Source organism: Cyprinus carpio, chromosome A7 (genome assembly GCF_018340385.1).
Source record: "Cyprinus carpio isolate SPL01 chromosome A7, ASM1834038v1, whole genome shotgun sequence".
Classification (NCBI taxonomy): Eukaryota; Metazoa; Chordata; class Actinopteri; order Cypriniformes; family Cyprinidae; genus Cyprinus; species Cyprinus carpio.
The window spans coordinates 44,931,654-44,959,385 of NC_056578.1; the positions used below are offsets into that span (position 1 = coordinate 44,931,654).

Sequence of the window (27,732 nt, forward strand, 5' to 3'; positions counted from 1 at the left end):
GACACTGGGACAGTGTTTGATGTGTTTTGTATAAATCATTTAATCTAAAAATTAGCATTATATAAAGATAGAGTATTTGTTCTGTGATAAACAAAAAGTAATTCATATTGTTAGTAGAAGTATTTAAATATAAAAGTTTCTCAGTCATAATCAGAAGAGTTGTTGGTGGAGGTCTGCTTTCTTCAAATGTCATAATGAACCTGCTGCTCCTCACATTCAATACAGTTTTAATCAGATATTAATTAAAGTTTAATCAGTTTTTACTGACAATCAAGGTCAACATTTCTCATTCATGGGCCTGTTAGAAAACTGCTTTAAAATGTATTTATTTTTATTAAACACTTTCAATAGATTACAATGAATTTGAATGATGAAATGCCTTCAAAAGAGTTCATTACAGGTTCATCATTCGATTGTGGCTGACACTATGACATTATTTTTGGATTGCATAAACAATATATATTTATTATGCTCTCTGGAATACACCCATATTAATTTTATTCATTCATACAGAACATGATACAGAATAAAAATATATGCATGTTGGCTAATTACTCAAACAAGTAATCTAGAGCAGACAACAAAGCATCAAGCTTTCACTATAAGAACAGACAAAAATCACACGATAAAGCTGCTGAACCTTTTTAAGGTTCTTAAAAAATCTAATTTAAAGCATATAAAATCAGAACAGACTTTAAAGACAAGTAAATGTATATATAAAATATGTTGATAGCAATAATATGTAGATGAGTTACCGCATACTAGCTTTGGTCTTCTGCAGACACATTTAACATTTAAGACTCATTTAGGGCTCAGAATGCAGGAAGGTCCCAGTTTGAGTCCCGGCTGAGCTAGGAGCCCTTTCAGTGTGGAGTTTGCATGTTCTCCATGTGTTGTTGTGGGTTTACAATCTAAACATATGCATGAGAGCTGAACTGGAGACAGTAAATTGTGTGTAGGTATGAGTGAACCATCCATCCAGGGGTTTTCCATGCCTTCAGCTCAAGACGCCGGGGTTGAATCCAGCATAATGTGACCCTACAGAGGACAAGATGATTGGTGGATGGATGGATGGATGGAGGGAATATCAGGTTAAGTTTCTTCCTCTGTTACAGCGTACTGGCTTTGGTCTTCAGTAGATGGAACTGTGAAATACGCACACAAAACATTTATTTCCAAAATGTAATTTAGTTTCCACTGCAGTTATTGTTTCAATTAATGATCAGATCATATGTTGAAAATACGGTATGTCTGTCAAAGAGGGAATGTGAATAATTTGAGAGACGGATCAGACAGAAGTGTTACCTCTCGCTCTGTAGTATTTGAATAGCAGCACGACTGTCGCCAGCAGATACGGACAAGCTGCCAGAAGAAAACTGAGGATGTTGAAGACAGAAATCTGACCTGAACGTGACGCTGAAAAACAGAGACACAAGCACATTATTGAGCAACATTATGGCGCTCCTGAAGGCTTTCAGGAAGTTTCTCAGGGAACCCAATATTTTGTGCACAAATGCAAACGCATTGAAATATACTTTTTTTCCGCCCATCTCATTTTTATTCCAGCATCATTTTCCTTTAGCAGCTCTGTAATAAAGGAACAGTTCACCCAAAAATTAATATTCTGCCAAAAAATTACTCACCAAGATGTTGTTCTAAATCTGCATGATTTTCTTCCTTCTCTGTGGAACAGAAAAGAAGATGTTTTGAAGCCTTTTAATTAATTTATTTATAACCTCTTAACTGTCACCCCACCCTTTTGAACATAGACGTGAAAGTACACTATTCAAACTTAAATTGTTATAATTCATAGACGCTTTTGAATACAGACCAAAGGTTGGTCTCTTTTTAAAGAAGACAATCTGCAGATTATTACAGAAGTGAAATCATTTCAAAAATGAAAGCATAAAAAGTTATAGAAGTTTAAATTTACTGTAAAGAAAATGTACTGTACTATTTTTATTATATTTTATATAAAATAAATATTTAATAAAATATTTTTTAATCCAAAATTGCTATAAAATTAAAGCCATATGTCTAAATAAGTTGTGTTCCAAATTTTAAGTTGATATTAAAAAAAATGTAGGCTCCTATGCAATTTTGTTTAGGCGTTATACCACAAACACCCACCGGGTGCCATTCAAACGCCATTGAATTTTTTTAATGCATTTTTCTTTCACAAATGTATCAATTTCTCTCTCAATATTATGTCTATGATAAAATAACCACCAAATATGGACTCTTGAGACTCAGACCTTTCCAACGATATGTATTTTGTCAAGATTATGAAAAGTTTTGGTTCTAAAAGAGTGAACTGGCAAATTACAGACCCATTTCAAATCTTCCATTTATGTCTAAAATTTTAGAAAAAGTTGTGTCTGCTCAATTGTGCTCCTACCTGCAAAAAAATGATCTCTATGAAGAATTTCAGTCAGGTTTCAGGCCCCATCATAGCACAGAAAACTGCACTTGTTAAAATTACAAATGACTTGCTTCTTGCATCAGACCAAGGCTGCATCTCATTGCTAGTTTTACTTGAACTTAGTGCTCCGTTCGACACCATAGATCACGACATACTCATAGATAGATTACAAAACTATACAGGTATCCAAGGGCAGGCTTTAAGATGGTTTAGATCCTACCTGTCCGATCGCTACCACTTTGTTTATTTAAATGGGGGAGTCATCTCATTTATCACCAGTAAAATATGGAGTGCCACAAGGATCTGTCCTAGGTCCTCTGCTATTTTCAATATACATGTTACCCCTTGGTAATATCATTAAAAAATACGGGATTAGTTTCCACTGTTATGCTGATGATACTCAACTATATATCTCAACAAGACCAGGTGAAACTTCAAAATTATCTAAGCTAACAGAGTGTGTTAAAAATGTAAAAGATTGGATGACCAATAATTTTCTCCTATTAAATATAAATAAGACTTACTTATTGGACCAGAAAACATTACACAGAATCTCGTAGATTACAATTTGCAATTAGACGGATGTATTGTTACTTCCTCTACTGTCAAAAATCTGGGTGTTATATTGGACAGTAACTTGTCTTTTGAAAATCATATTTCCCGTGTTACAAAAACAGCATTCTTCCATCTTAGAAACACTGCCAAGCTACGAAACATGTTACCTGTTTCTGATGCAGAAAAGCTAGTTCATGCATTCATGACCTCTAGACTGGACTATTGTAATGTACTGCTACGTGGTTGTCCTGCATCCTCAATAAACAAGCTACAGGTAGTCCAAAATGCAGCGGCTGATCATATTACCCCAATTTTACAGTCTCTGCACTGGCTACCTATTAAGTTCCGTATCAGTTACAAAATATTATTACTTACAAGGCCCTTAATGGTTTAGCTCCTGCGTACCTAACTAGTCTTCTACCATTCTACCCTCATACCCTTCTACAATCCATCACGCTCCCTAAGGTCACAAAACACTGGACTTTTGATAGTACCTAGGATAGCAAAGTCCACTAAAGGAGGTAGAGCTTTTTCGCATTTGGCTCCCAAACTCTGGAATAGCCTTCCTGATAATGTTCAGGGTTCAGACAATCTTTCTCTTTTTAAATCTAGATTAAAAACACACCTCTTTGGCCAAGCATTCAAATAATGCATCTCATAATTCTGGACTGCAGTTATATCTGATCAAATGTGCATTATTATTCTTTAGCTTGGGTTAAACTAATTAATTGTACTTGGCTGGAACAGCAGCTACGCTAATTATGTCTCTATATGTTTCTCTGTTTCTGCTGGGATTTACATCCCGTGGTAACTAGGATTTACACAAGCTCCAGTCTGGATCCAGAACACCTGAGAAGAGATGATGCCAGCCCCTCAGAGGACCTCAGATGATGCTAACCCAGGCGACAACATACAGAACTACCACATTTTGCTATAAGTTTGATAGCATAATTGCTATTAATAGTGTTTATCGTCTGTTTGTTTACGTCTTTTATTGATTTTTCTGAACATTTCTGCCGTATCCACATAAACTGACAGTCATCACTGATAAGCTACTACTAAATATTGTAGAAACTTAATTTTCTGTAAAGTTGCTTTGCGATGATTTTTATCGTAAAAAGCGCTATACAAATAAACTTGAATTGAATTGAATTAAAAGACTGTAATATATTTGGAATATGAGACCTCCCACTAAGGGGGAGGAGCACGCTAAAAGATTTTAAAGTATGATTTCCATGGTAACGCAGTGTCCGATTTCAAAATGGTTTTCACAGGATGAATTTTGAGGTTTTAAGCTTTCAAATGATATAATTTATGAGGATTACTGAAACATGTGATAGGGAAAAAGGAAGCGAAGGAGATTTTTTGTGACAAAGGTCAGAACTCCTGTTATGATGTATAAGTTTTGAGGTGCACTCTTGTCATAAATTAATCTATTACTGTTCCTACATAATTTTTAACAACAAAAAGTGGTCAAATATCTATTAAGGAGTCTTAGACCTTTCCAACGATATATAGTTTGTCATGAGTAGATTATGATTTAATTGTAATATATTGAAGTAAATTTAGGCGTCCCGTATACAGGAAGGTGACAGTTAAGGGGGTCATATGATGCGATTAAAATTTTTCCTTTCTCTTTGGAGTGTTACAAGCTCTTGGTGCATGAAGAAGATCTGTAAAGTTGCAAAGACTAAAGTCTCAAATCCAAAGAGATTTTCTTTATAAAAGTTAAGACTTTTCCACGCCCTCCTAAAACAGCTTGTTCTAACACGCCCCCACATGCAGTGTTGGTAAGGTTACTTTGGAAATGTAATAGGTTACAGATTACAAGTTACCCTATTTAAAATGTAATAGTAGTGTAACTTTTTCAATTACTTTATTAAAGTAATGTAACTGATTACTTTTAATTACTTTTTGATTACTTTTCTAAATTTCTAATGAATGTTTATTTTCAACTGTTAATCATTTTCAACCATTAACACCATGCAGGGTTAACCTTACAGCAGTGCTCAACACTGTCGGATTTTCAAAATCCTTCATTACTTGAATTAAGATGATCAAATTTGAACACATCCACCACAAAATCAGACTTTAGTACTGCCTTTTACTTTGAGATTGATCTGAAGTTAATTTAAATTAAATTAATTTAATTTAATCTGAAGTTCAATGCAGATTTAAAATCATATTAAATTGTTTACTGATACTGTTTTTGAAACTAAGTCTTTAAATAACTACAGGAAACTGCATCTAACAATGGTTTGGAAAAAATAGTTAATTAAAAATAAATAAATAAAAGCATATACAGCAACTCAAATACGCTTATCTAATAAGCATACGGTCTATTCTGTGTACTAAACTCCCGAAACATTGGTGTCTTTTTGAGACATTTGTGTCTCTTTGTATATGATATGACGATAGTTTTCTCAAAACAAGTAAAATGCTCATGAAGTGACTCAGAGCAGTTCTAGAGATTATGTTTATGTGTTCATGTACTCATATATTGAGGTGGCAGGAGTCCTGACATTTTATCCTACCCATTAGATTTTCCTACCAGGGTTTATTACGCATGCTCATATCAATATTGTGTCCTTCTTCTCATGCTGAACAACAATATTTAATGTATCTGCATTACTGTAAGGGTAGGTTTAGGGTTGGGGTAGGTGTAGACTTTCATAAAACACAATCTTGTAGGTAGAAAAAAAATATTTATTGCTGGTTTCCTGTAGCTTTAGGCTTATCCCTTCTAGCTACAGTACAACTGCGAATATAACACATTGCATTACTGTAAGGATAGGTTTAGAGTTGTGGTAGGTGTAGACGTTAATAAACCATGACTTTACAGGTAGCATTTTTCGCTGTCAAATTGTACTACACTGTAAAAAATGACTGTGATTTTAACGGTAAAAAACTGTGAAAATATTACAGTACAAACCTGTTAAATGGTTAAAATGGGTAAACTGACTTTCCCAGAATTATCTGCATTGCATTTCAAATTTAGTTTGATTTTGATGTTTTTACTTTGAAATAATTGTTTCTTCTTAGTTTTTTCTTATCTGTTATGTTTATTAGGGTTGTATGTTACATATAATGTTGTTAAATTAATGTTTATTGCATATTTCAGTTTAATGTGTCTCACCATGATGGTGTTTAGTGCTTGTGTGAATGACACTGTGCACCTTCTATATATGTTTTTATAATCTGTTTGTGATGGGCTTTGGTTCATCACGTGACTTAATCATCACCACTTGCATTTGGTGGTTATCAGTGTATTTTTTAGTTACAAAATGGTTTTGTGTTTTTCAGTGTGTTTGTTTTTTATATTTTGTATTTTTAATGTTAAATTTAAGTTAAAATCGTAAAACCTAAAATGTTGTTAACCGTATTTTTTACAGTAGAATTCCGGTAACCACAGCTGCCGTTTTTTTAACATAAATTTTATTTTTTTACCCACTGTTTTAATGTGAGGTAGCAAAATCTGACAGGGTAGCAAAACACTGCTAGCTTCAGTAGGCCTATGAAACCGCGTGTCTGCACCATTAATTTTCACGAGGGGCAGACTGGGGAAAAAAAATTCATATCAGGAAATCTCAAACTCACACAAACAAATTCTGAAACATGGACAACCCATTTTTTTTTTTTTTTTTTTTTACATTTTTTGTATGTACCTGACATAAAGGTTTAAATCTTTAGGTTGGGGATATGCAAAATAATTAAAAGTTCTCTCCTGAACTGCACCTTCACTTCCATTTTTCTTTTCAGTCTCTTTATTTTGCCCTGATATTTCTCTCATGACTTAAAACTCAATATTTAACTATACTTTCTAAATTGCCTGCTTGTCAAAATTAGTACATCACTATCTTTATAGAAAAATCCTAATACTGAACATGAGTCATGTTTTTCCCTTACAAAAATGAACCATGCATTTATTATAGTAAAAGTACAGTAACCATGTTCTTTTTTTTTTTTTTTTTTTTTTGGCAAATGGATTACCATTTGTATTTATTTTTAAATAAATTAATTTGTAAATTAATTTTTAATTTGTGGTTACCATAGTTTAACAATAGTAACCATTGTCTTTGGATTTATAGTAAAATCATCGGGATTGTGTTGTCTGCCCTAGCTCCCCTTAAACCTATTATAAAATATTATTTTTTTCTACTAAGTTACTACTGTAACATTACAATAGATAATAATGATGTCCTTTAAACAGTATTTTGAGTGATGGTGAGCAATGGGCTGCTGCTGTTTAGCTAAGTAAACAAAGACAAAACTACAATAGCATATTTACGGATGAAACTGACCTGCACTTGAAACCTTGAACAGTAGTTTTGCTTCTCTGCTCCACCTGTGCACTTCCACAGTCCACTCTTTCTCTCTCTCGCATTGATTACTCTGATCCTAACCATTTGGCGGAGGCGTGGAGAGTGCGCAAGCTGAAGCAGAGCAGTCACGACTAACCGATTCATGATTTATTAGAGATTTAATTATCGAATGGCGAATTTGGAAATAATCGCTTTATTACATTCGGCAGGCAATTATATAATAATAATATTAAAATAGCGGGCCAAATCGGCTGTAATTGCTTTGTTAATTTTGGCGGTTAACTATATGGTAATTATGTTAATGTTTTGGGCAGAATTGGAGATTTATATATTGTCTTTTTGCGGCTTAATATTCACAGACACTAGTCCATATCGCGTTTTGATTCAAGTGTACTGACCTAATTTTGATTTATTCCTCCAAAATGTGGCATATTCCATCCGCGTTTGGCTATAGGAAGTTCGTCTATTTTTTATTCTGTGTTTCGGGATAGATGAAAGTGATGTGGATGTCAGAACAGTCAGTGCAATTTGGGAAAGAAATCAATTAAATCTGTATGTGGATGTGTGTAAATATTCAAATGTAATCCCTTTTGTAATCGTTAACATTTTCTTAAGTAACTAATTTAATTACACATTTTTTCTTAGTAACTGTAACTGATTACAGTTACATTTATTTTGTAATTAAATTACATAACGCCGTTACATGTAACTAGTTACTCCCCAACACTGCCCACATGTGTATGTCACGATGTGGGAAGATTTGCATAACACCGCTCAAATGTTCACGCAAAGAAAGAAGGTGTAACTTTTATTCTCTCTGATGCCACCATGTTGTGGAGACGATGTGTGTTTTGTTGTGACAGTGAAGCTTCTTTGTTTGGTCTTCCAAAAGAGGACACAACTGGAAATCAGTGGTTAAGTTATATTTACAACACTGTTCCAGAACATTTCAACCCAAATATTCAGATGTGTGCAGTGCATTTTACGGAGGACGAGGAATGTTTCCTGAACCAGTAGCCTACAATACATTACTGTGCAAAAAGGCTGTTTTTATAAAGTGGGGCAATTCCAACTTTGCAAGGACAGTCTGGCGCTTCTGACTCACAGCCTGTAAGTACGTTTACATATTTAAAGGGTACATAACATACACAGTTTCACCTAATCTCATGTTAATCTTGCTACCTATAGCAGTGGTTCTCAACCTTCTTTTCCACCGGGCCGCACTATGGTCCAAGTGCAAGTCTCGCGGGCCGCACGCATATCATTTACATATTACATCACCAATACAAACCAACATGATTTATAATATTATAGCCTAAATATTATATTTAATCGATTACATTCATTGAAATAAATTAATAATTCTACTCCCCATAAATAAAACACCTGATGCTGTCGGGAGCTGACCAATTTTGTGTGAAATTCGGCTCGAAAGGAGTAACAGCACAATGAAGTTGCGATTGTAAGTTGCAGTCTGTAAGACGCGCACGGGAGCATGACTTGACGCGCGACATTGCAGAAAATGTGCGTTCAACAAATGTAGCCTATGTTGATCCAAATATAGAAAGCACTTTCGAATTTAATAATATGAGGTTCTCTCCAGAGATGTTTTGCCACATTTCTGCAATTAAGGATGATTGCTGCGTAGTATGGGTGTTTCTATTTGCCTGAACTTCTTCAAGTGAGTTACTGCGCAAACCGAAAATCCAGCACTCTCCTTCACTGCTGATACTGTGACTATTCTTGTTTGTATGTGTTCATTTGCTGGCATTTCCACATTTCTTTTACTCCCTTAAAAACAAATTTGTCCATTCTGATGCTCAATTTTAACGAACTAATGGCTGTTGATGACTATTTGAATTGAATTCTGCCAAAGTGCGCGCTTGTATGTGTTCATTAAATGCGGAACATTATGTGAGTAGGTCTGCTCATGTCTGAAAATAATATATGAAAAAACAAAAGAATATAAACATTAGGCTATAGCTTATATTTCTTTAGTACATTTTTAAATGAATGTAAAAACTAAAATGAATTGTAAAACTGAAAGTTATTTTTTTTTTAATTGTGTTCAGCATGGTGGGCCGCGTTTGAATTCGTGACGGGCCGCGGGTTGAGAACCACTGACCTATAGAGTAGTACTGCATCCTTCATATCTCCAAAAAGTCTTTAGTTTTATCATATTTATAAAAGAAAAATACAGCTTTCCGATTCTCTCCGGAAAAAGCAGAGCTCCTGGAGGCGCGCTGTGGGCGGAGCTATAATACTGATGTTTCGTGTTGTTTCCATTAACATATATTCACTTATGTGCTGATTTCCAACAAAAGACACAAATCTGATGCAGTTGTACTTACATGAATGGGGTCTTTTATCACTGGGACCGCTCCATGTTTTAATAGCAAACGATGTGCAAATCCAGCGTCGACCAGAGCCTTGTTTATAAAACATTCGTCACTGAAATGACGAGAACACACTTGCTACACTCCATTGCTGCCCCGGAAAGCTGAACATGGTAAACTTTCCCTCTCATCCAAAAACACACTTATTTGGAGACATTCTCGAACAAATCCTATGTATGGAAGCAGATCAGTCTCAAATATAATTCACGCAAAAAACACGATTCACACATGCGTAGACAATTTCACATGCATGAAACCTAATTCACGTACACACAAAAAAAATTCACGTGCGTGAAAAAAAATATATATTCACAAAAAAGCAATTCACATGCGCAAAAATAAAATTATATATTCATAAAATACATTTCACAAATGCAAAACACAATTCGTAGATATACAACTGTGCACAAAAACTTTGAATGTTTAAAATGTACGAGTGTCTGAATGTACGAATCGTCATTTACTACGAATCCACTCGGATTTTGTGTGTGTGTGTGTTTTTGAGACTTTCTTGGCAGAGCTCTCTTCCCACGTGGGTCTGTCGTACTCTTTAGCCAATCAGATGCGAGCTTACCATTCAACCAATCATATCATAAGCCACTGTGATTGCATTCAAGGAGCACGATTCTGCGCACCTTTTGCGCAATATGGATTAATTAGAACGGAAATTAAGCCTTTACATCAGTAATCCCATAGACAGTAAAAGAAATGGACACAGCGACCCAAATGGAACTCAATTGAGACAAGTGAAGCCCATTTTTAGCGATTTTTAGCACTTCCGTTTCTGACCCGCAAAACTAAGCTTGATGACGTCAGCAACCTGTCTGACAGATGTAAATCTTCTAGTAGCTGTGCGTGCAAATTGCCATCATTAATCTTGCGGCGACGGCGAGCTTGAGCGGGGAGTTCTTTGGCGTGAGTGAGCAGGAGTAAGTATTCTGATTAATTATTTTGTATATTATTTTAAAATGTAACGCCAGGGCTTCTGTGGGCTTCTCTCTTGACGTCTCCCCGATTGCCTGCGAGCTTCTGAATGCACTCTCTGTGGCTTATGATATGACTGGTTGAATGGTAAGCTCGCATCTGATTGGCTAAAGAGTACGACAGACCCACGTAGGAAGAGAGCTCTGCCAGGAAAGTCTCAAAAAACACACACACACAAATCCGAGTGGATTCGTAGTAAATGACGATTTGTACATTCAGACACTCGTACATTTTAAACATTCAAAGCGTTTTTGTGCACAGTTGTATATCTACGAATTGTGTTTTGCATTTGTGAAATGTATTTTATGAATATATACTTTTATTTTGTGCATGTGAATTGCTTTTTGTGAATTTTTTTTTTTTTTTCACGCACGTGAATTTTTTTTTGTGTGTACGTGAATTAGGTTTCATGCATGTGAAATTGTCTACGCATGTGTGAATCGTGTTTTTTGCGTGAATTATATTTGAGATTAATCTGCTTCCATACATATACCACAAATATGTATATTAAGATAGCTTGTTACAATACGATCATAATTTTCCCTTTGCGTTATATCTTGCAGCTTTAGTAATTGGTTTATTGTTGTTGACAGACATACTGTATGTACAGTGAGACAAAACGATGAGCGCATCTGCATCGAAGCTCTCAGAGCTGATAGTTTATATCTGCGTCCTTTTTGTGCAATACAGTACAGAATACATCCTGTAAGTATAATAATTATTACCACCTCTGCTATTACAACTGTACTAAGATCGATTCACAATCTATGAAGACGATTAGACAAAATAATAATAATAATAAAAAAAATAAACTAATTTAGAGTTTGTTTCTACCTTTCTGCTAGGTATCCAACTAATGCAGAGTATATTCAAGTTGCCAACACACTGGTTGTGAAGAACCCTTTCCAGAGAAATATAAAAGGAAATGAGTGTAAGTTACATTATTTTTAATCCATTGGTTTATCTCTATCAACATAATCACACACAATATTGTAGTAACAATATATTGTAATCTTTATTTGCTGGAAAATGACAATCAGTCAAATTTGTGTTTTTAGCACACCTGACACATCCCTAAACCGGAAATTTAAAGCAGAACATGCACCACTTGCAGGTTATTGTAACATATATAAGCACACTGCCATATGCATAATTTATTTTTGCACTGTTAATCAATTTTAATACATTTTCACTTAGTGCAGGTCAATGTAAGGAAGATACTGTACTACAGATATTTAAATCTTTTTTTTGTATCTACTCCACTTTTTCACTGCCTGACCATCATCTTAATGTTTATGAAGTTCAATGTTTTTATTATTTTTTATATCTAAAGCACCTTGTTCAGTAAGTATTCAGATGTGTCTCATATCTGTCAGGGTCTAAGCATGATCTGTTTCTGTTGTTCTGATGAAGGAAACTTGTGTTGGGGAGGATTCAGTGTCTGTTGAGGCTCATGTGAATGTGTTACAAAGTGAGTATCAGAAAACACCTCCAGACACCTGGACTGTCAAAGAGCACACGGGAGGAACATTCTCCTGGAGACGCTGAGAAAGCACGGAAGGAATGTCTGTGGAGGATGTACTCAAAAAACACCCATACTTAAGGACACCTGCTGGAGTGAGAGTAGTAAAATAAATCATTAACTGTAAAATATCTTGTTTCAAATCTTTTCATGTAATATTTTATTATTCTTTACCCTTTTAGCCCATCTGTTAAAAATTTAAAACAATAGTTTTAGAAAACAATGTAAGATTTATCAGTGTAAAGAAGAACATGAAATGCATCGTATATTGTGACCCTTATACATTATCTTCTGATTGTTTTTGCAGTTCTGCACTGTATGTAGCTACACTGTCTGAGCCAAAGAGGATGGAAAAGAATTTGATGAATTTGAAAAGCGTTTATTTATTTTGTATTATTATTATTTTTTATTTTTATTTTTTTTAATGTAGGGGGACCCTGCTACACCCTTTCCTACAATACAGCTGATGGATACTGACTGGAAAATGGCAATCATAGGAGGAGGGTTCAGTGTGGTGACAGAAGATGGAATAGGCGTGTGTCAGTGCACCAGCCTTGATGAAGCCTTCATAACAGCCTTCTGTGTGTATTCTGCTTTCAACATTGCATATCCGACACACCTGAGAAAGACACTGACTTTCCTTCAGAGGCACATTGTCAACACTAGAAGATGGACACAAGCACTGCCAGTAAGTTTCCTCTGAGTGATCATCCTTTTGTATTAGATCCTCATGCCTCAACTGTACCATTACACAAAGTGCACTCGAAGGACATTCACTCTTTTGAAGTTAATCCAACATGTTGAACCAAAAATTTGTTTAACCTATGGTATAGATGAGTGCCAGTCACCTTTTTTGTGATTCCATTCCTTTTAGAAAACATGCACAGGAAGCATATGTACTTTTGTGTTGTATTATAATATAATGGAGAAGGGTCTGGCTGCAGACTCTCAGACACTTGCGCTTCTGCTAGTGACAACACTTGCAGTCTTTTTTATTTCATATTTAGTTCTACTTATTGGTTACTTTTTGTTTGAATCTCTCAACATTTGTTTTTTTTCTTGTGTAGGTATCATTGACTGGAAGTCTGTCAGTCCAGATGTGAGGAGGACACACAGAGTGAGTTTGAGCTCAGCAGCTGTGATGGCTGTGGATGCATCTACAGAAACACCACTGGATACTGTAGCCATGGAAAGAAGGGGGTCTTCACAGCTTTCTATTCAGACAAAGAGTTTGCTGGATTCTGTTCTATGGACTGCTACTACAGAATGAATGAATGAGTGGTTTATCTATCTATCTATCTATCTATCTATCTATCTATCTATCTATCTATCTTTTTTTACTTGAATTGGCGACTGAAACTGAAAGCTAAATAAATGTTTTAGTGGATAAAGCTGTGTTTGTTTGCTTATGTCACTTAACATAAGGTTACTAAAGTCTTCTGACTAATTTTTAAATTTTATAATTTAGTGGTTTTGTCAACTATATATTTTTCTCTATCAGGCAAAACATAGTTTTCGAGGGTAACACTTTACAATAAGGTTTCATTTGTTGACACTGATGTATTAACTAACATTAACTATGAGCAATACAACTTTGTAAGTTAATAAAAATACATCTGTTCATTGTTTGTTCTTGTTAGTTCACTTCACAGTTAACATTAACTAATGTTAACAAATACAACTATTGACTTTAACTTAAGAACAGCTAGTGCGACTAACCGTGTTAAGAGACGTTTGTATTCTCAAAAAAATAATTGTAATTTGTTTTTGATTGTTTATAAATCAAGACCTAAACTTGCGGTGGTGATGACGTCAGTAACCCCTGCCATGCAGAAGTTTTGAAGGTACTTTCAAAAGTAATTTAAAATAATATTCATTAACGCCGTTTTTACCTTGGAAGAATTAAATTTGGTTTTATAGGATTATGTTGAATTTATGGCTTCCTTTTAATCTGCGATAAGGAGTATATGGCTCGCCAGCTTTTTTTTTTTTTTTTTAACAGCCATCTTTCGAAATACCTTTTGGCACGCCCCCTACCTTTCGTTTCACCAAAGAGAAACCTTTTGGCACGCCCCCCACCTTTCGGCACGCCCATTGCTCCAGGCTGCAGTTACCCCTACTTGTTGATGAGCGTGGTCTCACTCTCCTTTGGTCGACGTGTGCGCGGGTGCACTTTTCCAAGAGAAATGCTCATATAAGGAGTTCCACCACTGTCTACATCATTAGATCCACGATCGAAACCAGCCGAAACTTGTGCCAACCCGGAAGTAAGATTTTCGGCACAGAAATTCTCTGTCTCTCGTCCAAATTATTTTTTTAAAACTTTGGCCATGTTTAGCATGAGAATCCATCTCTTTAACACTGTGAACAACTCTGAATACATGAAACACCATTGTAGCCCCGTTTAAAGTATTTGCCACTGATGATTCATAAGTGAGTTTTGAGCAGTGTAGAGTAGTGCTTGTTTGTCATTTCTCCGATCACAAATGCAGACATAGTTTTATGTTTACACAGCACAATACGCAACGCATAAAAAAGACAGTATAATTATAATCAGTAATTATGTCCCCACTGGATGCAACAAATGCCTTGTTTGCAGAGCTCCTGATGCCTTTAGGAGCTTTGTAATAAAGGAATAGTTCACCCAAAAATTTATATTCTGCCAAAAAAATTACTCACCCCCATGTTGTTCTAAATCTGCATGATTTTCTTTCTTCTCTGTGGAACAGAAAAGAAGATGTTTTGAAGCCTTTTAATTAATTTATTTTAATGTTTAATCTTCCTCACACCATATATGACCACAATCAGATTCATTCGTGTTGATTTCAAATACATAAACAAATAAATAAATAATTTATGGACAGTCAGACCTCGGCAGGAAAGTCAATAACATGTTTGATCTGATTCTATTCTAATGCTGCAGTTAAAACACTCTTCATTTCATTGAAATGTAAGATGGTTGTTTATGAGGTGTTGATGATTTCACTATATTTCAGTGTATTTTGTTTGCCATTTGATAGGTATAATTTTATTAATGTGAATTGTGTGAAATAATACACACAGCTGTCAATAATTATTTGTGCTTAACCAGAAATAGGAGCCAGAGATATAGTAATCATGTGGTCTATCTGAACAAATGAATAAAATGGAATCAGCTGACAGTGACTGAACTCCACAGACTCTCACCTCTGACTGAGATCCAGCTGTGCAGTGACTGTCCTCTCTCTGTTTTACAGTAGTAGAAACCCTCGTGTGACTTTGAGACAGTCGTGATGTTCATCTCTCCTGTCGTCTGATTCTGGACGAGTGATCCGTCTTTATAGAAATCAGCTCTGAGGATCGGGGAGTTTGTAGATCGATGTAAACAGTGTAGAGTCAGAGTATGTCCCTCAATCACAGGATCAACAGAACTCTCCAGAATCACATCACCATCTACACAACACAAGAGATACATGCATGTAGGAAGATGATGCTGATACATATTGCACAGTCATAGAAACAATACATCATTTATAATAATTAGTTAACCATATATACTTAGTTTTCATTGATGCATTCATTTGATCAATCGTTTGATCAAATGGGCCAAAACGGAGAGAAAAAGATGCATTTTCAAACAAAAACGTATTAGTGTGGACATGGCCTGAAATGCGTCAATTTTTTACAAAGCTCATTGTTCTGAAAAGCGAGGGGTGCTCTGATTGGCCAGCTATCTAGTGCGTCACAGTCCTGCAAAGATGAAAGCAAACTTACTTGCGATCGTGAGTTGCGTTATAGATCAGACGTACAATCGGGAGTGTGTGCGACCTGGGCGTGTCAGTGAATGGTGAGTTCTTTTCGTAAATAAAATATATAAAATTTCATGTCAGAAAAACTGCATGAAAACGTTTCATGTCTGTTCCATGTGTATAATCTGCAGTGAGCTTTTTTGAGGCTTTACGTATGCGCAGAAAGCGAATTTAACTTTTTCTGATGTTTCTGTGTGGATGAGACACTTTTGGAAAACGCTTGAAAATGCTAGTGTGGACGGAGAGCGTTTTAAAACGAAAACGCTGTTTTCAAATGTATCCGGATTAATGTAGACGTAGCCTCAGAAAGGCGGGGCATAGAGGAGCAACAATACTGTACATTATGTGGAAAATAATGTTTTTTTTTTTTTTTTTACCTTAAACTGCATAAACACGTTGCATTATACCAAATACACAAAATAGTGTTCTTTTAAGCAACATCATATGACCCCTTTAAGTTTAATTTTATGATTTTGTGGTATCAAGGGATATTTGTCTTCATGAGTAAGAGAACATCTCAATTTTAAAGTTTTTAATGTCACAGGACAGTGTTGTGAAGCTGTAATTTTCCATTGCTATTGCTTGTTTGTGCTTGTCAAAGTCTGAGCACTGAAACATAAATACAACTAACATTAACCAATAAATTCTGCTCATGTTTTATCATCATTATTCGTCTCTTTCTTCTGCTCTTCTGTGGCTTTCTCTGTCAACTTCTTGGCTGATAGAAGACTGTTATTACAGTTTTGGGAACCAGGCAGGACTTGCTGTTAATGGATTTGGGATGTCAGACAAAACTCTGCAGACTAGGTTTTGGGAGGATCAGGCATCCGGGATCGGATCAGAAAATTGTTATGTGAAGACTTGATCAAACACGACTCACCATGAACAGAGATTTTGAGACGATGACTTTTCTCTCCAGATTCAGACTGACACCAGTAAACTCCAGAGTCAGATGTGTTGAGGGAGTCGATTCGACATCTAGATCCTGATAGTTTTGAACAATTTTCTGTGTTTCTGTCTGTGTATCTTCTCACTGTCCATCCAGTAGAGTTCCTCTGATCCTCACAGCTCAGAGAGAGAGAGTCAGATGAGAAGTGTTGACTTCTGCTGGGACGGACCACCAGAGACACTGAAGGAGAAACACCTGAGACAGAGATAAAACCCAGTTAAACATGCAGTTCCTGTCATTTGGCATCACTATGACACTTACAAGTACATTTGAATGTGATTATTATGCTTTGATTGAGACATGATTAATAGGTAAAAAGTAAAGGTAAAGGTAATTTCCATCAAAATCTATTGACAGATTGGTGGTGCTGTCAAGTCATGCTGTCATGAAGAAATAAATGTTCAACTAATACTTTTGGTGTTACAGCAATAGTGATCAATAATGTAATAGTGATTTTTGTCCTTTTTGACACAGCCCCTGATCCTCATTCACTCTCATTGTATTGAAAAAGCAGGCAGGATATTCAGCTGCAATAACGCCATTTGTGTTACAGGGAAGAAAGTCAAACAGGTTTGTAACAATCTAAGTGTTTGTAAATTGATCCTTTTTATGATTGAGAAATGGTTTAAGTATCAACCATTAAAAACTCATTTTGGTTGATCTTTAATCTGATTGTCTTTTACATCTCTGCTACTTGGTGGGAAAATAGAATTTATGGAAAGTTAATCTGTCTATTGATATTTTCTTTTTTATCTATATTTTATTACTATATTGTTATTATTATCATTTGTTTAATTTATTCTTTATTTTCTTTATTATAAGTGTTTTATTACCTTATTTTTTTTTTATTTTTTATCTATGTTTTTTTTTTATGGTGTTGTTGTTTGTTTAATTTAGACGAATTCCTTGTGTGTGTAATCACACTTGTCAATAAAGCTCTTTCTGATTCTGAATCTGATTATATAACCTTATGAAATTAGATTTTTAGGCACAACTAGAACAAACAAGTGCTGTCATGAGAGTCACATTCATTGTTTTAAAATGAAGCTTTTAAACCATGTACTGCCATCACTGTACACAAGCTGCCTTTATCATAACACTGTTTTACACACAAAGTTTGGTTATTTACAGAACTGACAACTGCATTCTGAACTGAATTTAGCTGCAGTATATACTCTGTCTTTGTGTTCATCGACTGAGATTGAGGGGTTTGGTTCAGCACACAAATGTGCGACCCTCACTATGTCTGCAGTTTATGTGTAAAGTGTGTACAGAATTTCAGCCTCCGACGCCTGAAGTGGACTGTGAACAGAAGTTTCTCCATAGAATGACAGACTACATTTACTAAAATGTGCAATGCATAATAATTATCAACCACAAGAGACCTTTCTTCAAGTTTGATCAGACTTCCAGTTTGAATTAAAGGGGTCATATGATGCAATTTAAATGTTTCCTTTCTCTTTGGAGTGTTACAAGCTCTTGGTGCATAAAGAAGATCTGTAAAGTTGCAAAGACTAAAGTCTCAAATCCAAAGAGACAGTCTTTATAAAAGTTAAGACTCGTCCATGCCAACCTAAAACGGCTCATTCTAACACGCCCCCACATATCTACATCATGATGTGAGAAGATTTGTATAACACCGCCCAAATGTTCATGCAAAGAAAGAAGGCGTAATTTTGATACTTGCTGTTGCTGCCTGCCCCATGTTGTGGAGACGCTGTTTCGTTGTGAAAGTGAAAATGCTTTGTTTGGCCTTCCAAAAGAGGACACAACTAGAGTGGTTAAGTTATATTTACAAGACTGTTCAAGAATAGTTCAACCTAAATATTCAGATGTGTGCAGCCCATTTTATGGAGGACTGTTTCCTGATCCTGGGAGAGAAGACTGCTGTTCTGACTCACAGTCTGTAAGTACGTTTACATATGTTAAGGATTTGCCACTCATGATTCAAACACGAGTTTTGAGCAGCGGTTCTCAATTCCAGTCCTCACACCCCCTGCTCTGCACATTTTGTATGTTTCTCTTATCGCTTCAGACGTTTGTTCTATTTGAACATAAGTGACCTGCGAAGTGGACCATGATTTCAGTTCAACGTATATGTTCCATTCAAAATGATTTGAAGTGTGCGAGACATGAATTTAAATTGTATTTATTTACAGAGGTATATGATGTCACACCTGTCCGTGTGTGGAGACGTTGCGCAGCGCAAATGCGTGAATGAATGTTCTGAAGTGAGATAAACTTCAACAGATTTCCCCTGCTCAGGGAGTAGGGAGCAATGAACACTGTGTAGGGACCATGTCAATGGGAACACAGTTCATGCACGGAGCTCACTTCTAACGAGCTGATTATCTGAATCAGGTGTGTTAAAGAGAGAGATGCAAAATAGGACTGGACTGGAATTGAGAACCGCTGGTACTGTCATTATAATCCGTAATTATGTCCCCACTGGATGCAACAAATGCCTTGTTTTTAATGGGCTTTAATGCTTTTGTCTTGGCACTCTGGGACACAAGGCATCACAGTATAGTAGTAAGGGGCATAATGTAATGTCACTTTCACTTTTTTTTCACTTTCACTTTCATAACATTTCCGTCACACGCTTGAGGTATTCAAGCATGTGACGCACTGGATAGCTGGCCAATCAGAGCACACCTCGCTTTTTCAGAACGATGAGCTTTTTTTTTAAAAAAAAAAAGGATAGCGATGAGCTTTTTTTTATGAGGCAGAGCATAGAGGAGAAACAATAATGTACAGTATATGGAAAATAATGTGTTTTTTGAACCTTAAACTGCATAAACATATATAATTACACCAAATACACAAAATAAAGTTCTTTTTAGCAACATCATATGACCCCTTTAAGTTTGCAAAATAACCATTTTTGTTGTTATGTAGAAGTAGGGCTGTGCGATTTGGCCAAAAATATATGGCCAAAAAAAATATCTTTATATCTTTATTTCTTTCAAGTTTAAAGGCAGATTTCTGCTCCATAAGTGAAAGTTGTAGAAACACCATTAATTGTGGTTTTTAACTACTCTTTATGATCAAAACATGACAAACACTTCACATTTTTGAATTCTTTACACTTTACCAGAAATTTTTTCATCAAGGGATCATATGATGTTGCTAAACATTATATATTATATATATAGCTTTTTTTTTTTTTTTTGGTGGATTGCCTTTAAGACTTTAAGTTCATTCACATGGAGACACAGAGCATACACACTTACACACATATTTAAAGTCTTTTTGCAGTTTACTGTTCACAGATGTTACTGATTTAAGTGTACTGACGTACATGATATTCATCCAAACATAATATTCATCCTGATAGTCATCCAAAATTTGACAAATTCTGTGACATTCCTCGTTATACAGTAAATTCTCTTTTTATGACTGGATTCCTCTCGTGGAAATAACAGGACCCTCGTTTACTTAATGTAAGCATGAAATGTAAATTTTATTTTGTAAATGTGTGTTGTTGATATTATTGTGAACGATTTATCCATTCATATGTTTGTTTGTTTTTAATGTCACCTAGTAATTTTTAATCAAATTCTCATAAGTGAATCTTCCAGTGAAATGACAGACTTCTCTCTGGTGAAGTGTGCGTGACTTTAGTTCACTTAAATCCACCTTCAGTGTGTGTTAGTGACAAATGATGAACAGAACCAAATCCTCACCCCGTCCTCTTTTTTTGATAATTGGTTTAACTCTAAAGAAACAGTTCTGTTTCTACTTTACTTCTGTTTCATTGTGACTTTATTAAATGCAGCTGTCACTCTCATTAATCTGAACACTCACTTAAAGGTTAATCATAAGTTTTATGACTGCCTTTCTAGTTTTAGCATTAGTTTGTTATAGGTTTTTTTTTTTTATAGAATTTAAGATTTACTGCATTTTTTGTGTGTGTTTTAAAGGCAACTGCACTGAAGCATCAAGAAACACATGAGCTTCTGCCAGCCACACTGAGACTGATAATTCATGACAAGAGAAGAACTTAACTATGATTTTGAGAAGTTTGTGTATTTTATATTGTTTTCATATGTTAGTTTACTGTAAAACTGAAGCACAGATATGGTTACAGTAATATTAATTACAGTAACTTATTGGCAGCAGTGTCAGCCCTTGTCGTTGATATTAATTACATCAAAAATATTTGTAAATATTGGTATAACACAAAACATTGATATTAGTATCCAGTATGTTCTGTTGTATTCACAGATCATACAATTGCAGACTGTACAACATTTACATAATTTAAGAGTGTAAAAAGTGCAATGAAATGAAGTCATGTGACCGTTTGAGTCACTCGATGTATGATGTGATTTGTTTCACATGAAGAAATAGGAAGAATACAGTTTATACTGAGCTGAATTTGGTAAACAGTAAGAGTTTTCCATTTTGATCAAAAACAGTCTACAGTAAGAGTTTTCCATTTTGATCAAATGAGTTTATGAGGACAATGATATTTAACTCACCCTTCACAGTGACAGGAACAGCAGAGCTTGATTGTGATGAGTTTGGTCTTTCATCTCTCTGTCCTCTACACCAGAACTGACCCGCATCAGACTCAGTAGCTCCTCTGATAGTGAGAGTGTCTGTGTTTACAGTGTAACGCTCAGACGTCTGTAACATTACACTGCCTTTATACCACTCATATCTCCAGTTACTGTAATAAGATGTTATCTCACACGTCAGAATCACTCTCTCTCCAGTGAATACAGGACTGTCTGGAGTCACAGTCAGTGTAGATGTTGGTAAATCTGTGAAGAAAGACAAGAATATGAAGTGACTCAAACAGCTCTTTCAGGGAAAAATACTTTGTAAATGAGTTATAAAACTACAATTTATTATTTTATGTCATATTTCATAATAATGATTCTGTTTTATTTGTGTACTGTCATTAGTTTTTTTTATTTTAGTTTGTTGAGGAGGCTCTGAGGAGTCATGAAGGATTTCAGGATTCTTTTTCCACCTTATTTTTTCTGCAGCTATTTGTATGTTAATGTGTCTGGCTTACGGTGACACCTAAATGTAGTGTTACATCAGGAATGGACTTGAATAAGATCCTCATGCAGAGAGCAATAGAGACACCAGAACACAAATATTCATGATTCTTAGTTAAAAATACAGAATTATATTAGACCCTTATGATTTCACTCTGTCCCTCACATACATTTAAAATATTTTATGATATTTCATGATATAATGAATATGATATTTCATGATATAATGAATTTTATTTTTAAATTAATGATCATTAATAAAGAAAGAAGCTTGAATGTGTGACCTTCTGGATTCACTATATTCGATGTTAAATTAAATCTGTCTAAATTTTCACTTTAATTGATCCACAGATGATACATACAGAAACTTTCTACAATACTTGTTGTATTTTATTTTATTTTTTTTTGTATTGTGATATATTGTGACACAACATATTGCTGTACACCTAGAAAGTCTCTCTGTAACAAAGTGACTGATGAGAAAGGTGTCCTATGTTTTGGAGCAGCGCCTGGGTTTTTCTTGCATGAAATTTTTGCTGCTTCATACTTCGTATAAAACTATGCTGAACTTTGACAAAGAAGTGATTTTTAAATGTTATGGAGAGGAACTGGTAAATGAGACGATGAATGATCCTCTGATATCATCTAGTGGTTATAGTGAGAATAACATGACATTCATTTTATTAGTATTTCTATTTCTTCAATCTTCCACTTAAGCATGGCAAATTTTCCATGAATTATTTCTTTAAGTAAAAAAAAAAAAAAAAAGAATTCCGGATGAAATCACCTTACTGAAAAGTTAGCAATATTACATGTTTTAAGAAAATTACTTTTATAAAAAATAAAAGTGTTCTACTGTCTGGGGTCAGCCATCAAGAGTTAAAGGGGATGTTATTTAAAAAAAATAATCATAATTTGTGTTCTACTGAAAAAAACAAAGTCACCTACATCTTGGATGCCCTGGGGGTAAGCAGATAAACATCAAATTTTCATTTTTTTGGTGAACTATCCCTTTTAATAAAAATGATGTTGAAAGAGAATGTTGCAACAGTGCTAACCTGAAAATAACATTTTATTAAACTAAACTTTATAATGTTCAAATGAATGTTTTTTTTTAAAATGTTTTTTTTTTAATATGTTGTTGGTGGAAAAAATTTTGTGGGAGTTTTGTTATAAATATAATATTGTTTTAGAGAAGTTTTGGGAAATGTGGATTTTTACATTCTTGGAATGTTCCAAATAAACGTTCAGATAACGTTGTATTTTTAAGGAAATTTAAGCTTCAAGAACATTGTAGGAATGTTATGCTAATCATAAAATAACGTTCTGGGCACATTAAGCAAACTGGACATTTCCATGTTTGTGGAACATTCTAAATAACGTTCCCACAACCAAAACGGAACGTTAGGAAAACATTCTCAGAAAATAAATTTGTTAGCTGCGTAAAGTAGTTTCTCTTTCACAGTGAAGCACACAGCGTCTATACGACATGACGGCGGCAGCAACAACAATACTACGAGAATAAAAGGTACGCCTTCTTTCTTTGTGTGAACATCTGGGCGGCGTTATGCAAATCTTCCCACATAGTGACGTAGAGATGTGGGGGCGTGTTAGAACGAGTCGTTTCAGGGGGATGTAGACGAGTCTCAACTTTTATAAAGAATATCTCTTTGGATTTGAGACTTTAGTCTTTGCAACTTTACAGATTTTCTTTATTCACCAAGAGCTTGTGACACTCCAAAGAGAAAGGAAAAATTGAAATCGCATCATATGACCCTTTAATTACAATTAATAAACAAAGAAGCTTGAATGTGTGACCTTCTGGATTCACCACATTTGATGTTCCATTACCATATTTCATGCTAAATTAAATCTGTTTAAACTTTCATTTTGGTTGAACTGCAGATGATATACTGTCACATTATTGTATTGAGATCTGTTATGACACAACATGTTGTTCCCCTTCAGTTATAATATGCAGTTGTGACTCTAATTCAGTGGTTCTTAATCCTGGTTTTGGGGATGTGTCTGGATGTTGTTCTGCACGTCTCTCTTATTTAACACCTGATTGTGTGATTAACAGAGAGCTAGATGAACTGAACTGAGTGAGTCAGATAAAGGAGACATAAATGTTCAGATCGGGTCTCCAGCAGCAGGATTAAGAAGCACTAATAACTGAACTGTGTGTGAATCTAACTCTATTCAGCTTTCTAAAACAAGTTTTAAAATCACTAATAACTGCACAATATCTGTCTAGCCTATAAAGCAGGCTTAACCAAATTGAGGCTTGTGAGAGAACTGCAGGGGGTTGTGAGTTGATGAAAAGCTAATAATTAAATCATATAAATATAAAAATAAAATAAATAATAAAAAAAAATAAAACACAAAAGTATTAAATGTTTAATTTGTTTATCTGCATGTCATGTGACCATTAACTAGGGCTGGGTAATATGGCCAAAAAATTATCACAATGTTTTTTTTTTTTCATATCATATCAGTCGATATCGATATTATCACGATAGATGTCAAATTGAATTTCTTTTTTCAAGTTTAAAGGCAGATTTTTGCTCCAATTTGAAAGTTGTAAAAAAACAGACGTCTTATTGTGGTTTTAAACTATTCTTTATGATCAGAACATGAAAAACACTACGTTTTCGAATTCTTCACACTTTTACAGTTTTTTACTAAACAAAATAAAAATCTTAATAGAAAAAATAAAATCTTAGTTCTGCATGTTCTAATGAGTAACTGTTTCAAATCAAGAAACAGGTTTGTGTTCCCTGATAATATTTATCATTTGTTTTTCTTTATTTTTCTCCTACAAACACACATTTGATAGTAGCTTGAGTTAGGATGCAGATGTAGATTTATGTTCATTATCAAAATCAGTAATATCTGTAAACACTGTAGCAATCTCATATGATGAAATTTAATTCTGTCAGTTTGAGGTGCTTTTAACCATTGGTCTTCCATAGTAGCATACATTTAGATCATGATAATCAGCTGATACCACAATTATAGCGCCTCAATACCATGAAAAAATTTAATATTGCTTCTAGGTATTTGTATAAAAACTACACGAATGTCTAAATACATTTAGTTTAGGCTAAACGCTAGCTTGATCACAAAATTACTGTAATTATATTCCATTACTCCTCCTTCAATACATTTAATACATGTCTACATTAATAATATAATAAAATATTCAGATTTGTGACACAATACCATGGTGCAGTTAGTGGTACTACAGTAAATCTATGGTAAATGATGGTGATTTGTAGATTAAAAAGTCTTCTCACTGTGGTTGCACAAGTATTTCTGCTGTTCGTCAGCGCTGTATTATCTGGCTGGAAACAGAGTTATTTGTGCTCCTCGCTGAATTCAAGAACTTCACTCTGGATCTCACAGCAGCAATGTTTGATCGAGATTCATCAGCGAGTAACGCATCTGCTCTCGTGAAGCTCGCGCCGCTGTTTTAACTTTGACCCGAGCGGATAAACGGTCCTAGTGACGCGCTTTAAATGACGAGCGCTCTTTCGTTCCGCGTTTGCCTCATAAACATTGTATCGAGCATTTATCAAACTTTTATTATCGTTTAGAGGAAATTTATATCGTGCGATAATTATCGATATCTATTATCATCCAGCCCTACCTTTAACTGATATTAGAGAACAGTGAACATGCATCTGTTGTTAAATTATTGAAATATTAATTAAAAATTTCAGGCGTATTTCAAGTAAATATTTTATGTCAAAAGCGTTCAAAAAAGGTTTGTGAATCACTGCTTTATAGAAACAGAGCACTGCATGTAAAAAGAAAAATGACTAAAGGCCCTTTCAAGACTGATAACTTTAAAGACAACTGTAACTACAAAGTTTTCAAAGTAGTTTAACTCTAAGAGAACAGCGAAGTCAAACCACAAAAATAACAATAACAACAGGAATTATATCACTGATTGATTTTCAGAAATCTGAATCCTACTTTAAAGAGCTCAAAGCATTTGAAGTGACAGATGACAAAACTGCAGTGTAGAAATATAAACTGAACTGAGCTACAAATATTGATTAAAATGATCATTAAACAGATGTGAATCTGAAGACTCACCTGATACAGTCAGTGTAACAGCAGCACTGATGAACGATGATCTCTGTGAGTCTGATCTCTCTCCTCTACATCTGTATTTAACACTGTAAGACACATAATCAGCTCTGAAACTGAACTCTGCTGTTGTTGTTCTGTATGGATAGAAAGTGTTTCCATCTTTAAACCAGCTGTATGTCCACTGAATGTCTCCTGCTCCCTGTATGTCACATGTGAGAGTGACTGTCTCTCCTCTGAACACACGCTGATCTGGAGTCACCTTCACTACAGCTTTTGGTCTCGCTGTATTAATACACATATGAGTAGATATTGAAGAAAAACATCACTGTATCATAATCAGTGTTATTAACATATAAGAAAATTACTGCACTGTTAAGACATTTTCTGTAATTTCTACAGTTATTACAGTAAATTCCCTTTACAGTAAATAACATTAATTCCTTTTGCATCATGAAAAAGCTCTCAAAAAAAGCATCAAAAGCTCTTGCAATTGGAAGAGATCAGAAGCAATTAGCATCAGTTCGTTATAGTTTTGTTAATAGAATTTAATATTTACTTTATTTTGTGTGTGTTTTAAAGGCAAATGCACTGAAGCATCAAGAAACACATGAGCTTCTGCCAGCCACACTGAGACTGATAATTCATGACAAGAGAAGAACTTTTCTATGATTTTGAGAGTTTTGTGTATTTCATATTGTTTTCATATGTTAGTTTACTGTAAAACTGAAGCACAGATATGGTTACAGTAATCTTAATTACAGTAACTTAGCAACAGTGTCAACTCTTGAAATGTGTGTGAAACAGTGTGCATTAAATTTAAGATTTGGTTTGCTTGTCGTTGATATTAATTACATCAAAAATATTTGTAAATATTGGTATAATAAAACATTGATATTCATATCCAGTATGTTCTGTTGTATTCACAGATCATACAATTACAGACTGTACAACATTTACATAATTTAAGAGTGTAAAAAGTGCAATGAGGTCATGTGACCATTTGAGTCACTCGATGTATGATGTGATTTGTTTCACATGAAGAAATATGCAGAATAGAGTTTATATTGAGCTGAATTTGGTAAACAGTAAGAGTTTTCCATTTTGATCAAAAACAGTCTCTCAGTTGGACATGTGATCATAACAGAGTGAGTTTATGAGGACAATGATATTTAACTCACCCGTCACAGTGAGAGAGAAACAGAGCTTGATTGTGATGAGTTTGGTCTTTCATCTCTCTGTCCTCTACACCAGAACTGACCCTGATCAGACTCAGTAGCTCCTCTGATAGTGAGAGTGTCTCTGTTTACAGTGTAACGCTCAGACGTCTGTAACATTACACTGCCTTTATACCACTCATATCTCCACTCAGTTGTCTGGTAATTTGTCCAGTCAGATCTCCAGTCATATTTCAGGCCATTTCTCCATCTCCAGTCACTGTAAGACTCAATCTCACACTTCAGATTCACTCTCTCTCCAGTGAATACAGGACTGTTTGGAGTCACAGTCAGTGTAGATCTGGGTGAATCTGTGAAGAAAGACAAAAATATGAAGTGACTCAAACAGCTCTTTCAGGGAACAAATATTTTGCAAATGTATTATAAATCTACAAAATAATTATTTTATGTTGTATTTCATAATACTGGTTCTGTTTTATTTGTGTACTGTCATTAGTTTCCTCATT

The 27,732-nt window shown here is 34.8% G+C and overlaps 1 protein-coding gene across 1 annotated transcript; it reads right to left on the minus strand.

Annotated features, from left to right (window-relative positions):
• Positions 1 to 313: 313 nt before the first annotated feature.
• On the minus strand, positions 314 to 27,456 carry LOC109113072 (Fc receptor-like protein 5). The gene is made up of 10 exons (XM_042761415.1): positions 27,394 to 27,456; positions 27,230 to 27,254; positions 26,055 to 26,333; positions 21,423 to 21,707; positions 16,870 to 17,133; positions 15,388 to 15,633; positions 14,881 to 14,919; positions 1,644 to 1,682; positions 1,306 to 1,416; positions 314 to 1,145 (listed from the first exon to the last, which is right to left on the minus strand). Exons 1-10 carry the CDS (start codon positions 27,454 to 27,456, stop codon positions 1,093 to 1,095), a joined length of 1,404 nt encoding a protein of 467 aa, XP_042617349.1. The 3' UTR covers positions 314 to 1,092.
• Positions 27,457 to 27,732: the final 276 nt, after the last annotated feature.